The sequence below is a fragment of the Triticum aestivum genome, chromosome 3D (assembly GCF_018294505.1).
Source record: "Triticum aestivum cultivar Chinese Spring chromosome 3D, IWGSC CS RefSeq v2.1, whole genome shotgun sequence".
In the NCBI taxonomy this organism is placed as follows: Eukaryota; Viridiplantae; Streptophyta; class Magnoliopsida; order Poales; family Poaceae; genus Triticum; species Triticum aestivum.
In genome coordinates, this window is record NC_057802.1 from 563,555,718 (window position 1) to 563,571,249 (window position 15,532).

At 47.9% G+C, this 15,532-nt stretch overlaps 1 protein-coding gene and 1 pseudogene across 1 annotated transcript; one reads left to right on the forward strand and one right to left on the reverse strand.

Moving 5' to 3' along the window:
• The first annotated feature begins 225 nt into the window (after window positions 1-225).
• LOC123075467 (uncharacterized) lies at window positions 226-2,410 on the forward strand (annotated as a pseudogene).
• Window positions 2,411-10,315: 7,905 nt separating this feature from the next.
• LOC123075468 (putative glutaredoxin-C2) lies at window positions 10,316-10,826 on the reverse strand. The gene has a single exon (XM_044498064.1). It carries the CDS (start codon window positions 10,806-10,808, stop codon window positions 10,494-10,496), a length of 315 nt encoding a protein of 104 aa, XP_044353999.1. The 5' UTR covers window positions 10,809-10,826; the 3' UTR covers window positions 10,316-10,493.
• Between the last annotated feature and the right edge of the window lie 4,706 nt (window positions 10,827-15,532).

The window sequence follows — 15,532 nt, forward strand, 5'->3', positions numbered from 1 at the left end:
CCACAGCTTACGTAATAAGCTTCATGTAGGGTTTTTCATGTGGGATGTCCGTTTCCCCGTAGATTACTTCTCGCCGGCGGTTTCGGATGACAATTCATACTCCGATATATCCTCGCCATTGGTCACTTCTCCGAGCAGGTTTCGACATCGATGCCGAAGGCTCTCGTTAAGCCCAACGGTGGTCGCGACCCAGGCACATCTGCTCGCTACTCGATTCGTCACGCAGGTGGAGGAGACAGATCTCTCTCATGGCCAGGGCCAGGAGAACTAGGGCAAGTAGCCGCGAGCTGCCCGCCTTGGACTTCAGGACCAGCGACTATTGAATTCATGTTCCAGCTAACTCATTCAAAAGTCCGAAACTGATGGAGAGAGGTGGGCAATATATTTTAACACTCTCCCTCACGTCTAAGCTGATTTAGGCATTAGACGTAGGATCGATGTAGGCCGCAGAATCGTTTTATTTAATACTGTATTGGCAAGGTCTTGAACTCAAGACCTCTTAGCTCGGATACCATATTGAATTCATGCTTCGGACAACTCATTCGAAAGTCCGAACTGATGAAGAAAGATGGGCAATATATTTCAACAGCGACCTACTCCCGCCGTGCCACCTCAGATGGCTCCTCCTCCACCTCGACATATCCAGCAAACCAGCTTTTGCGCCTGACGCGACACCATCAACCTGGATATCATGCCTAACATCGAGAGGTGCAAGCGCCGCGCCATGCGCACCTTCAACATCTGCATCGAGAGATTCTTGGAAGGACCTCGTCAAGAGGCTGAGCCTGGAGTTCTTCGTCACCGGCAACGGCTGCTCACTGAACCGGCTCATCGCGGAGGCCATTGATGCCTGGGGCGTCGAGGAGCTCGAGGCCATCGCCAAGCCGCTGTACTTCAACCACAAGCAGCAAGACGCCGTCCACGCCTTTCCCAGCCATGGCCTGTGCAAGGAGCCCCGCTCGTCACGCCTGCGAACCCTCAAGCTCGGACGATGCGCGCTCCCGCCACTGCTGCACGAGTACGGTGCGCTTACCATGCTCGTCCTGCGAGACATTCAATCGACGCCCCCGGCGGCCTACGAGGCCGTCTTCACCTCGTGCCCAAAGCTGCAGACCCTGCACCTCATCTTGTGCAGCTGCCGGAGCAGCGACTCGGGCACGCTCTTGCCGCTGGTGGTGGACGCCCCCAGTTCAGATATCAGAGAGCTTGTCGTGGACAACTGCTCATTCCGATGGATACGGCTGAGGCGCCTCCCCTGTCTCGAGAGCCTAGCCTCGCTGGGAACGGGAGCAGGAAGCAGAGTGTTCTTCGACCAAAACTCGTTTCCCTCCCTGAGGCGATCCAACTTCGCCATGCGCCTCGGTTTCGAGTTGGAGCTCGAATACGTGCGCGAATACTTTGCGCTGCCGCCGAAGCTGGACCTAGACATGTTCCTTCGATGCACCCAGGGCCCAGGCCCGGGGCGTGGAAATTCGAACAGGCTATATATATGTGTGTTTTTCTGCAGGCCCAGGGCGTGGAAAAGAAGAAAGCCCAAAGACTGATGGGCTCTCTCGTCTGGAAGGCTGAAACGGACGCACAAGGGAACCCATCCACTCCACGAGGCCACGATCTATCTCGGACGTAGCGTACACCTTATCGCAAAAAAAATAAAAAAAATGAAACGTTTAGCGCTCGTGGCCGCCGCGACCTAACTCCCATCACGCACCAGCACGATCGCATCAGACCGCGACTCCAGCGCTCGCGCCGCCGTCCACCGGCCGCCTCCGCCACTCCCACTTTCCTCCTGCTCCCGGGCTCGCGGCCACCGTCCTCCTGTGCGTCGTTCGCCGGCGTCGAGCGCCATCTGCTAGTTTGCTTGCTGCTTGATTGCCGCATCTTGGTATTGTTTGTGTGATGATTTTCTGGTTTCCCCTGATGCTTTCCACATGTAGTAACTTCTGTCCCACGTTCTACAATGTTAATATGAACTGAAATTTAATTGACATAGTGTATGTGTGTGTATCAATGTAAATATACAGTAATACAGACATACAGTCATATATGTTAATATGTATTTGGAAGTATTGAGGATGATGATATTGTATATCGCTTTCAATCATATAGGTCTCGCAAAGAGCTTTTACCTCGTCGGACTGGTAAGTTTTTAGATTTTTATCAATGATAATTGTTTCACTTGACGTTTATGCCATATCTTATGATTTTGCTTTTGTTGTCTTGAAGGTGTTGGCTCTTCTTCTACCATTGACGAGGTTATGCGAGGAACTGATGAAGCAAATCATTGATTTGGTACTCTTTTTTGTCACGTGCTGTTCTTTGTAGTTTTGTCATGTTTTTATATATTTTGTTGTATCGTTAAGCATTGAGTTTAAATTCTAAACTTTTCGTGTGATTAAACCATATTCTTTTATGGGGTATCTTTTGTGGTAGCTAAAAACCTTATGAAGGTTAAGTTTTTTCACTCTTGATAAAAAAAAATTGGCCCGGGGCTTGCTCCAATCCTGGCTCCGCCACTGGATGCACCCCCAACATAACGAGCCTCGTCGTCCGGTTCACCGGTCTTGACAGATGGATCGTGCCGTCTAGCTCCCCGTTGTCATGTTTGCCCAGCCTGAGGCGGCTGCTGGTCGCCGACGTGCCGTCTTCCTGGGATGCATCGTGGCCGCGTCTCTTCCTGGAGATGGCGCCCTCCCTGGAGATCCTACACGTCAACATTGCCTCCTGCTGGATGAAGCCCGGTGAAGAAATTCCATGGCAGCCAAGCAAGCTTCGGCAGCATCACTTGAAGGAGCTTGTGGTTGCTGGCTTCAAGAGGACTGAAAGACAGATTTGCCTTGTCAATTTCGTCGTGGGAGCATGCACGGCGTTGCGCCGTGTCGCCTTGTACAGGAAAGGTCATGCGCGGGGCAAGGGGCTCTGGGACTGGGAGATGGTTGATAGATTGCTTTGGATCGGATAGATTAGATTCTTCGGTGAACCTACCTTCTCCTTGTGCTGACGAGCTCGATCCAGCGCCGGCCATGGTGAAGTAGGGGCCGGTGATGGCGGCAGTGGTGTGCTTTCCGTGAGCACCGCGCTAACCCTAGATTGGCAGGGAGTGTTCGGTGGGGTTTGTGGCGGCGATGAACTTCGTCACCCGTGCCCCGGCCCTCACCTCTGTTTATATAGCGCGGGCCACAGGGGCCCACCAACCATGGTTTGGTTGGGCGCCCCCGATCAGGGCGCGATGCAAGGGCCCGTTCGACCCGTTGGGCTCGAACGGGAGAGAGATCAACCTAACATTCTCCCCCTTGATCTCAACTTTACTTTTAACCTTATACTTTCTAGTTTATTTATTTCATCACATATGGGTACATATAGCATGTTTCATCGTCACAGCTTAATTGCCGATAGAATCATACAGCTACAACATACGTTTTGTTCAGAAACAAATTCTGTTCCTTTTGGGCCTATCCAGGAATCATAAGGCTTTCCCTTAAACCCATGCCGGCTAAGTGTTCCTTGAACACATTGGGTGGTAAACCTTTCGTTAGCGGATCCGCAAGCATATCTTTTGTCCTTATATGCTCGAGACTTATAGTTTGATCCTGGATTTTATCTTTCACAACATAATACCTTATCTCTATTGTTTTGGCAGCATTACTCGACTTGTTGTTGTGAGCATAGAATACTACGGGCTGGTTATCACAGTACATCTTTAGTGGTTTGTGAATACAATCTACCACTTTCAAGTCGGGTACAAATTTCTTTAGCCATATCGCCTGCCCCGTGGCTTTGAAGCATGCTATGAATTCTACATACATCGTGGATGATGCAACTATTGACTGTTTGGAGCTTTTCCACGAAATAGCTCCACCAGTGAGAGTGAATACGTATCCTAACGTGGATTTTCTATCATCTCTGTCCCCCGCAAAATCTGCGTCGGAATACCCTTTTATCTCTAGGGAATCACTTCTCCTGTATATTAGCATGTAGTCCTTCGTGCCTTGTGCATAACGCAACGATTTCTTTACCATCTTCCAGTGCTCTATGCCTGGATTCTCTTGATATCTACCGAGTACCCCGGTGATAAAAGCTAAGTCAGGGCGAGTGCACACTTGTGCATATTGTAAGCTGCCAACTGCCGAAGCATATGGTACTGTTTTCATTTGATTGATCTCGTACTGGTTCTTGGGACATTGGAATTTCCCAAAACTATCGCCCTTAACTATAGGAGCAGGCATGGCTTTACTCGCATGCATATTATACTTTTTAAGAACCTTTTCTGAATATGCTTTCTGCGATAGTCCTAAGACTCCATTGTTTCTATCTCGGTGAATTTCTATGCCCAAAATATATGATGCTTCACCAAGATCTGTTATGTCAAAATTCAAGGATAAGAACTTGTAGTAGACTAACATCACTGCTAGCAAGCAGAATATCATCCACATACAAGATTAGGAAAATATATTTCCCATTTTTAAACTTTGCATAAATGCAATTATCCTCAATATTTTCTTTAAATCCAAAACTTTTAATTGTTTCATTAAACTTTAGATACCACTGTCTAGAGGCTTGTCTTAATCCATAAATGGATTTCTTCAGGCGGCATCCCATATTTTCCTTGCCTTCCATGATAAAACCCTTGGGTTGTTTCATGTACACCTTTTCTTTTAAATCACCAATCTGAAATGCCGTCTTAACATCCATTTGATGTAACTCTAAATCAAAATGAGCAACTAATGCCATTATGATTCTGAAGGAATCCTTACATGAGACTGGAGAAAATGTCTCATTGTAATCTATCCTTCTCTTTGTGTAAATCCTTTTGCCACGAGTCATGCTTTATACTTTTCTACATTCCCTTTAGAGTCATACTTAATTTTGTAGACCCATTTACAGCCTACTGTTTTGGCTCATTTAGGAATTTCCTCTAATTCCTAAACATCTTTGGAACTCATCGATTTCATCTCGTCTTCCATTGCCTTCATCCACTTTTATGAATGAGGGCGTCTCATGGCTTCTTCATATGAGGTGGGATCTTTTTCCATATGAACCATTTCTGTGTTATAAACTTTAAAGTCAGTAGAAATAGCTGACTTTCTTGGTCTTGTAGACCTTCTAAGGGCCTCAGTTTCTGGCACATTCTGTGCCTCAACTTCTGGCACTTCTTCTAAAATTTGCTGCTGCACCTCCCTTTCATGCTCAACAACGGGTTCAGTCGGCTCCTAACGGACAGGTTCCGGGTCTACTCCCATAGTTGTCATGGGTGGAGTTGCAACTGATAGTGAGAAAAATGGCTCCTGAATCATCGGATTAGGTGCATGCACCCTCTTCTCCTCAAGATCAATTTTCCGAGCTACCAAGCCCCCCCTCATCATTTCGTCCTCTAAGAAGACTGCATGGCTCGTTTCTACAAACTTTGTATATCTGTCTGGGCAGTAGAAACGAAAACCCTTTGATCTGTCTGGATAGCCAATGAAGTGGCAACTCACTGTTTTGGGATCTAACTTTGCAATGTTTGGATTAAACATTTTGGCCTCAGCAGGGCACCCCCACATCCTGAAGTGAGGGAGGGCACCCTTCCTGTCCATAGCTCGTACGGTGTTTTGGGCACCGACTTGCTTGGTACTCTATTGAGAATGTGAATGGCGGTTTCAAGCGCCTCCATCCATAATCCCAATGGCAAGTTGGAATAACTCATCATGCTACGCACCATATCCATAAGTGTACGGTTGTGCCTTTCAGCTACTCCATTCTTTTCTCCCAGAGTGGGATATATTTAAAACACATGAGTTATCATATCTTTCTCTTGCCATAATTTCTCCCGCCATACGGGAAGTTTGACATAATATTATGTCAACTTTACCCCGTTATGCAGGTATTTTCTCAGACTTTTCCCACCATGCAGGTTTTATCATAATCATCTTTTCCCGCCATGCGGGTAATTCCCTGTAAGGGAACATACATGCCAGAATTGGCTCTTTTGACCGCATATTCAATCATCAAATTTAGGAATAAATCCGAATGCTCTTTGACACACATGCTTGATCCGACGTTGGTCAAATTAAACACCCATGTTGCTTGTTTTATCTCAAATCATGTTGACTGAAAATTCTTCTTCATAGAGAGTACATGAAAGAGATTCATCAACCAAGACTCTCAATGATCTATCTCTTTTCTTTTGATGCCATTCTTTAGAGAGAACATACTCCCTCACGTTATGACCTTTCTTGGTCATCTTTCGAGTCACAAATACCCAGCCATTCGCTTTCACGAATGAAAGCATGAAAAACTTTTAGTCTTAGAAAACTTAGCCAATAATCAACAATAATGGGCATAAAAATAACCCTACGTTGGTCTGGTTAAAAAAATGCACATTTAACTTTTGAAACTTTCTTTTATATTCTAAATCACCGTTGTGGCAGAATTAGAATAAACAACATCCTTCTACATTAATTCCATATCACCGTTGGGCGGAAATGGAAATAATGCATATAACTCATAAACAATGTGATGACAGTATTTCTATTAAACAACTTTGCTATTAATCATCACATGAACTTTATTGCGGCGGGAACAAGAAATATACATTTCTCTAGTTCAAGAGCATTTCTTGATCTTTATCCGTTCTCTGGAAATTGATCACTTTGATACAAAATTTATCAGAGATTTAAACTTTGAACATAAGACTCATAGAATTATAGCACTGTTATCATCAACGTTGGTCAGAAAATAACAATACCATATTTTAACTTTAAAACTAATATCTTTCTTTTGTCCTTAGCGGAAACTATCTGCATCTTATTTCACCCACAGGGGAAAAACATTGCTAAGAATATTTCTTCCAATTAAATTTTCCTGTTGGTTCCAATTTAATTGGAGGATAAAACTTTTACTTTGCAGCGGAAACTTTATAATATTCTATTCAAAAACAATTATGTACTCTTTTACTCTCTAAGCAATTACCGGTTGGTTAAAAAATGCATTAGAGAAGAAACAATTTAATATTTTACTTTAGTTCTATGCACTTTAAAAGAGCACTCTTATTTTTTTATTTGCAGCGGAAAAACATGAATAAAAAAATTCATGAACTTCTTATTCTTTACAGAAACTTTTCTTTGACCGAATAAAAAATTATGAACATTTTAATTTTCTTTATAAAATTCATGAACTTTTCTTTTTTTGAAAATTTTCTATTTCCATTTTCAGAACTTTTTCTGTTTACTTTTTTATTTTCTATTTTCTAAACAGAATTTTCGTTGGAAAAATTTGCATAGAAAAGCTATTGTAAATCTGCCCAAAAAACTGGACAGAAAACTATATAAAAAAATTGCAGCTGGCCTGTGGCCTGCTTGCGCGCGCTCTGGGCGTCAGCGCGTCGCGCCTGGCCTAAAATGGCCCGGCCCAGCGGCTGTAGCTGGCCTTGTCCACTTTCGGCCCATCGGCCCAGTTCGGGATTAGGGTTTGCATCGTGGCCGTTCATTGCGATCGGACGGCCATCCACGCGTTTCTCCCGAACAAAACGGTGAGCGAGGGAGAGCCGAGCGCAGCCTCGGTCAAACCCTCTTTCCCCCGGCGACGGCGACGCACCACCGTGGCGCGCCAGTCCCTCCCCTTTTTTTTCCTTGCTCTCGCCCGCACGCGGCGGTCTCGTGCAGGTCGCCTGACCACCACGCCGCGTCCTTCCGCCGGCGATGGCGTCGACCGCCACCTCGCCGCGCCAGGGGGCCGGCGACGGCGTCGACGGCAACCGCGCCGCACGCTCTTTTCCTTCTCCCTCCTGTTCTCCCCGTCCATCGCAAGCCAGTGGCAGAGAGAGACGCGAGGTCTAGCCCTCCTCTGCTCCCCTGAATAGGACAACGGTGGACCACCCTACAGCGGCGCCGTGGTCAGCCCCTTCGCCGGTAGCGCGTTTTCCCTTGCGGTAAGCGCGTTGGCGTCGAACGGGTTGCCACAGGGGCCCACCAACCATGGTTTGGTTGGGCGCCCCCGATCAGGGCGTGATGCAAGGGCCTGTTCGACCCGTTGGGCTCGAACTCGAACGGGAGAGAGATCAACCTAACATTGGTCACGCAGCAACACTCGTGGACGGATGAGCAGAAGGACTACACGGCGAAGCAGATCGTGCATGGCGATTCTTCTTCAACTGCCCAACTAGTTTTTGTCTGAATTTTCTCACAAGTCACTCTTTTAGTGTTCCTTATCCCTATTACTCGATGTAAGTTACCATGATCTCTACCCGCAAAAAAAAAGCCTCAAGAAGTTACCATGATCTCTGCCACAATTAGTGTGTCGCTTGATGCTTTCTTAATTTTTCTGTGCTAGGCAGTGTGGGTATTTTTCAGCAAATTCGATTTCTTTTGCTTGCTTAAGTTACCATGTCCACTGTTTTAGTGTTCCTTATCCCTATTTACTCGATGTAAGTTACCATGTCCGCTGGCAGCTGTGCAATATATCTAAAAAGAGGGATTTGAATGCGGCTTCTTCCTGTCCACGAATATTGGGGCGTCACAATTCTTGAAAACCAAAATAGATTATCCCTTTTGTTTCAAGAGCTATGGATTGAATATAAATGAAAATTTGCATCAAAGTAGATTCATGAACTATTGATATGCTTAAATGTTTTCGAAAGTCCTATTCTGCTCCCAAGCTCAAATGCTCCCTTATGAACAGTAAAGTCGAAAAAATAGTGAACAAAATTTAAAAACTCTGGTTTTTTGTGGTAAACTTTTTTTATCCTTGTCGTTTCTCGACCTGTGGAGTGAATATAAAATGAATATTTCCGTCATGATAGATTCATTAACTATTGGTGTCCTCAAATGTTTTCAATTATTTTCACTAGTGTCTTGTGGTGATTATTTTGTTTTGGAGCACTTGGAGGAGCACCTTAGACTTTCCCATTTATTAGATGGAAATGCACAGTTCATTTAACTTCCTTTTCTTTTTTATTAACACAATACAATCGCACATGCTCACATATAGGCACTCATATAATGCACGCATGCACACATTAATCCTATGAGAACCTCTGATATTGACGACACCATAGACCTAGTAGTCGATGGAACGTTTGCTCCCACTGAAGGAACATGTCTGAGAAGTCTAAAATAAATCCAAAAAAAATGCAAACATTAGTGTCAAGTCTAGGACTTGAACCATGATAGGCTACTTCCACCACAAGGAACCTAACTATCTAGGCTACGTTCAGTTCATTTTCTTTAATTTTTGGTGTACATCTAGTCTCCTCCATGGCTGTGTATTAATTTCCTTGGTTTTGCTTATTAGTTGCCTCAAATTGCAATTTTCATCAGCAGATTTTTGGCGAAGCTATGACCGCCACATCGAGCACCAGCAAGGCCCTCGACATGAGCGATCTGAGACCGAGAATGGCATGGCCGCATCGTCGCCAGTGGGGAGGAGTCTCAGGTTCGACTGTTTCGGGTGCGTGGGGTTCACTGACAACACAATCGTGACGAGGTTTAAAGGGACTTTAGCAGAAGCACGACGAAGGGGGGGGGGGGGGGGTGATGAGACCTGCGCGGCAGCGGACGTGCGGTACTAGGGTGGAGAAAGTGCAGAGCGCATTGGGGAAGAAGAAAATTGTCCCTAGTTTTGGATAGGAGGAGGAAGAAGAGCGTGAAGCGTTGGATTTGCACGGAACGGTTGGGAAAGGCGGATAGCAAATCAACTTAAGTAAAAACAATTTACTAACCAAGGTGTTTTCCATTGGGGGTTCTCTCATTTCTTCAAGCAATTTTGCTTTCTCGGTCTTAGAAATGCATTGTTGGAGTCCTAATTTCCTAGATGATGGGCCGCGTTGCTGTAAGATCTGAGCTTTTGCAGGGGCAAATGGCAAATGCATGCAATGCAGTTAACAAACTGGTGTGTAACTGGAATCATGTTTATATGTTGTAATGTACAACGGTTTAGCTAAATGACAGTCGATTGGATCTTAAATTTGGGTCAATCAATTTTGAGTGGTTCGCTGGAGTGAGCCGGAGGGAAAGAAGGGGCTCGCCGGAGGGCAACCCCATTATCTATCTTAGGGTTTAGGGTGGGGACGGCAGTGGGGCTTCGCCGGAGAAAAAAACTAGACGCTGGCAGGGCTAGAGGGATGGTCCGGGGCAGCGGCAAGATCGGCAGTGGGGGCGGTTCAGGGGAGGGCAGGGCAGCGAGGCGGTTGCGGGCAGCGGGGGCCGGCGGTTAGGCCAGCGGTTAGGCCGGCGGCCCGTGCAGCGGTCTGTGAAGAAGAAGAGTTGAGGTAGTGGAAGAAGAAGGGCCAGACGCTGTATGATCTTCATCCAACGGTCCAGAACTGTCGACTGACCCAAAAAAACCAATGGACTGACATGTAGCTGCACCCAATGTACAATACATACGCCATTAACCGATCGAACAGCATTATGTATGCATAAGGTGGATTCTCGTATTGTGATCACAGGTAGTATAACTCTGTAACTGCAAGCTACTACTCCATGCATGCATCAGCCATGCATTCGTAAGAGGCTGCCTCAGAGCCAGAGGGCGCCGGCCTGGCGAAGGAGCGGCACGAGCTGGCCGCCGAGGTGCAGCGCCATGACCTTGTCGGTGGGGCCGACGAGCGCGCCACCGATGAAGACGGCCGGCACGGGCAGGCTCCGGCCGGCCATGCTGGCGAGCGCCCTCTCGACGTCCTTCCCGCGGGGGTCCTTGTCCAGCTCGTGCACCGTCCAACTGACGCCCATCTCCGTGAAGAGCGTCTTCACCACGTGGCACATGCAGCAGTTGCTCGTCCCGAAGATCACCACCGCGCGCTGCGACGCCAGCCTCCTCACCCTCTCCGCCATTGCTGGTCGGTAGCTCTCTCCTTCTCTAGATCTCGATTGATTAGGTAGCTAGCAATGCTTTTGTTTGTGATGGTGATGAGATGACCTGAAACTTAACGGTGCTAGCTATTTATAGATGACTGGGGCAAGTGGACCGTTAAGAGTGATGGGGTTTTCTGTGCAATATCACGTTGTGCGTGGCTAATCGGGCAAGAATATATAGGTATTCTCTATGAAAAGATTCTGCCACTTTTATGATCTTTGCTTTTTGGGAGGGGCAAAATCTCACGGTTACCTATATATTATTCGATTCAGTAAACTTTGTACCATGAGTATGACGAACGATATGGTTCTTTTTAACGGATGTTTAGAATAAGTGAAAATGGAGGTGAATTAATATTCGACTTCCTTGAATCGGGCTAAACCATATGTATTCTCGACGTGTCACCACAACGTCATCATGAATTTCCACGTTGATGTCGGAAGAATAAGTAGGCAACGAAATTCCAACGCCGACTAGGTGGTAGTAGGTACTCAAAGAATAAAGCGTCCCCTGATAGGCTGATACCATGTGAATGTCGGCAGAATAAGCATGCAACCAGAAGGCAGCCTGAACCTTGTAAAATGCATCATAAATTTCTACTCTGTAAACATTAAGTACAACAAATATGTAATAAGCCTTCCGTACAAATTAGAAGAAAAAAACTGTGCATGTATACTCGATGCATCTCTTATCATCCATCAAAATTTCACCAGAAGTATTATAGAAATTCATGAGAAGTACAAATACATCAAACATTAAAAAAAATACATCGAGGTCTCTAAACTACCGAACAACCACTGTGGCCATCAAACCGAAGCGCTGATGTTGCAACTTCATATCGGAGCCGACCTGACCTTGTCGATGACAGTCAGGATGTCCTCGTTTATGTGCCCCTAAGGACCAATGCCTCAGATCTGGAGTCGTCGTCATTGAACCCTTGAATCGATCTGAAGAACCTGACATCAAATCTCGTCGTCACGTACGCACGACAAGAAACCCTAATCTCGCCACCCTGAGGACCTAGCAGGAATCTACGCTGGAGCTCCATCTAATCCGTCCCAATGGATGATCTTGAGGAGAATATGAACTTAGATGTGTCTGGCTCGATGAAGAAGTGCCGCCATCCGTCCGAGCGCCGCCCCTGTGAGAACTAAAAGCCAAACCTATCTACTAGCCGGAGTTGAGACACTAGGATTCTCATTCCCGCCACCAGCATGTCGAAGCGGCAGACAGATGGGAGACGAATCCACGGGCTCACTGGCGAAGATAAAGGAGAGGAAGGCTTTGCCCTGCCCACCTGACGAGAAAGGAAAGAAAGATTTCACTAGATGATGCGGCTATAAGTTATATGAGAAAGAAATTTGTTATAGCAAGATGTACGTCCACTAAAACAGAACATGCATAGCTAATTCAAGAAGTCAGCTTTTTTCCCCTTAAAAAGTCAGCTTTTTCTAAGAAAAAAACAAACAAATGTCATATATTAAAGTCAGAACAACCAACCATGACCATCATTACAGAATTTAGTTACAGCTAAACCTTTGGGGAAATAAAAGTTACACATAGCAGACCAAAGAGCGGTACCATGAATGGAAGGAAAAAAATCATCAAAACAATTGATTTGATGGCGAACTCATTATCTTCCACACACACATAAAGAATGCAATGCTTTTATAAAAAAACTAAAAGAAAGGATGCAATGCTGGCAATAGGCTTTCCTAAAATTTGTTTGGTGCTTGCTTGAGCAATCAGAGATTCAGAGCCCTCCAGTGTCAATACTCCATCCTACATATTTTTCAGGCGTAGCTACATACTTCCTCTGTTTTTATTTAGTGCGCGTTTTAGCTTAGGTCAAAGTCAAACTTTGTAAACTTTGACAAAATGTATAAACAAAAATATTAACATATACAATAATAAATCAATACCATTAGATTCATTATTAAATATACTTTCACATTATTTTGATTTTTATGATAAATATTTATATATTTTTTTATAAATTTGGTCAAACTTTACGAAGTTTGACTTCAATCAGACCTAATATGCGGAGTAAGAGCAACTCCAACAGGGCGACCCATTTCGTCCGCAGGCGTCCGTTTGGGTCGGCGCGGACAGAAAAGTCGGCCCAACACGCCGACCCAAACGGACGCGTGTCCGTTTTTCGTCCACCTGCCGACCCATTCCCGACCCATTTTTGAGCCGGATATGCGTCGGCGCGGACACGAGACGGACGCGCGCGCGCTCTCCTTCTCCTCCCCCTGGCACGCTGGTCGGTGGCAGCCATCACCATTTCCCTCCATTTGCCCCAAAAACCCTCCCGCCTGCGCGCGCTCCCGCGGCCCGCCATGGACGACGACCTCGACGCCGCCGCCGACCTTGCCTCCCTCGCCTCGTTCGGCATGATGACCGTCCCCTCTGGCAAAGGCAAGCCCCGCGCCCCCGCAAGACCGCCGTCGCGCCCAAGCCGAAGAAGATGCTGATGCCCGAATAGCGGGCAAGGGAGTCAGCGAAGAGAAAGGGTCGGAGGCACGCGGCGGATGCGAGGGACGAAGCCATCGCGGCGGCCACCGTCGCCGCCGTCGTGCAGCGGGAGGTCACCAACGCCCGCGTCGCGGCGGCAACGAGGGAGGCACCATATATGCTAGGGTTAAACCCTAGCCAGCACGGCCTCGTCAACGCCGCCGTGGCCGCGGCCAGCACCGGCTCATCTGCGTTCCCTCGGATGGTGCTGCCCGACTCGCCCCGCGCGTCGGCAACGCAGCTGATACCCGGCTTCCACGTCTACCCGCAGGCCTCCCGCCTCTCCGGGGAGTGCTCGCCCGAGGTGAGCGTGGTGGCGCCTTCCACGCCCGCACCCGCGCCCATCGACCTCAACGCCACACCGGTGGCCGGTGGCTCGTCATCCGGAGGCGCGAGGAAACGCGCGTGGCACATGCCAGCCGACGTGCTGCCGGGCACACGCAACCTGTTTGACGGAATGCCGGCCTCCGGCGAAGACGACTAGCTACATGCAAAACATCATCTTCAAGGGTGGTGCGGTGGCCGCTGGCGGTGCCGCTGGGGGCCGGCTACGATCCCGAAGAGACACAAAGCCAGGACGGCCGAGGGGCGTTCACGCCGTCCACCTTTGATCAAGATCAGGTGGCCTTCATGCATGATCAGGTCAGCCTGGACCTGGACGGCTTCCCACTCGACCACGAGTTTCCGGAGGACTACGGGCAAGAGGAAGAGGATGAGTGCGACATCGAAGGGGATCCTTTGTTCGAGGACGAGCTCGCCAACCAAGCCGCTGGGGCGAAGCCGAAGCGCAAGAGCAAGCGGACGAAGGCATACACGGCGGCCGAGGACGAGCTTCTTTGTGAGTGTTGGAGGGACATTGGCAAGACCCCAAGGTCGGTGCCGAACAAAAGGCATCAACCTTTTAGATTCATGTCCACCGTGAGTTCCATGAGCGCAAGAAGTTTGCGCCGTACCAAATACTAAGCACGCGCGGGTGTGTGTCCATTTCAAAGCGATGGAGGGTGATCCAACAAGAGTGCAACAAGTTTTGTGCAACTCTTGAGAGCGTCAAGGCCTTCCCTGTGAGCGGCATCAGCATGCAAGACATGGTATGCAAGCGGCTGTCCTCTTTTGTGTCATTCCGTTTATGCTTGCATGTCCATTTCCATATACATTTTGCCCATATGCTTGCATGCAATTCATTTGTAGGCATTCCAAGCTTTGGAGGCATTCAAGGTCCAACACGATGGCAAGTGCTTCAACCTCTCCCATTGTTGGAGGGTCATCAAAGATGAGGAGAAGTTCAAGGCGCAATATGCTGCCCTCAAGTCGCGTGGGGGGAAGAGGGCCGTGGAGGAGGAAGACGTCGAGAAGCCACGCCTGCGGGGTAAGACCAACTCCAAGAAGGAGGACAAGCGGGATGCGGTGTCGAACGCCTTGATCGCAAGAGTGGAGGGCATGATGAGCAAGGACTCAAGGGAGGAGGAGCGCCGGTGATACAAAGAAAAACAAATGAACGCCTTCATGGAGATCCAAAGGAGGAGGCTTGAGATGGATGCAGAGAAGCAAGCCAAGATGCTTGAGATGGAGGCAGAGAAGCAAGCCAAGATGATAGAGTTCAAGGCCGCCAACGCCAAGACCAAGGCAAAAGAAGTGGCTCTCGCAAGCATGATGACCGGGGTGGAGATAATGAAGGTGGATCTCAACACCGTGTCGCAAGGAAGAGGCCGTGGTTCGAGAAAATGTAGACCGACATGCTCAAGTTCGACGACGAGTGACCTATGGCGGCGAGCGCCATTCTATTTTGTATGCCAGCAAGTGTGCTGGCATGACCACGGCCGTGATGGCGTGGTCGAACTCCCGCCCCTTTTTTGTGTGCTGGCATGTGTGCCGGCCGCTGGCAAGTGCGCCAGCTGAACTGTGTGGTATTTTTCTGAAGCTGGCATTTGTATGCCAGCGCTGGCATGGTGCCGGCTGAACTTTCGGGCGACGACATGGCCGCTGGTATGAACTATGGCCGCGGGCCTTTTCTCAAAATTTACGTGCGGACATGAAATAGGTCGACGCGTTGGATGCACTGCCGACCCAAATCTCAAATGGGGCAGATGCTGAGCGGGCAGCCAACCCAAATGGATAAAAAACGGATAAAAGCGTCGTCCGTTTAGGTCGGCGCGTTGTAGTTGCTTTAAATAAAAACGGAGGTAGT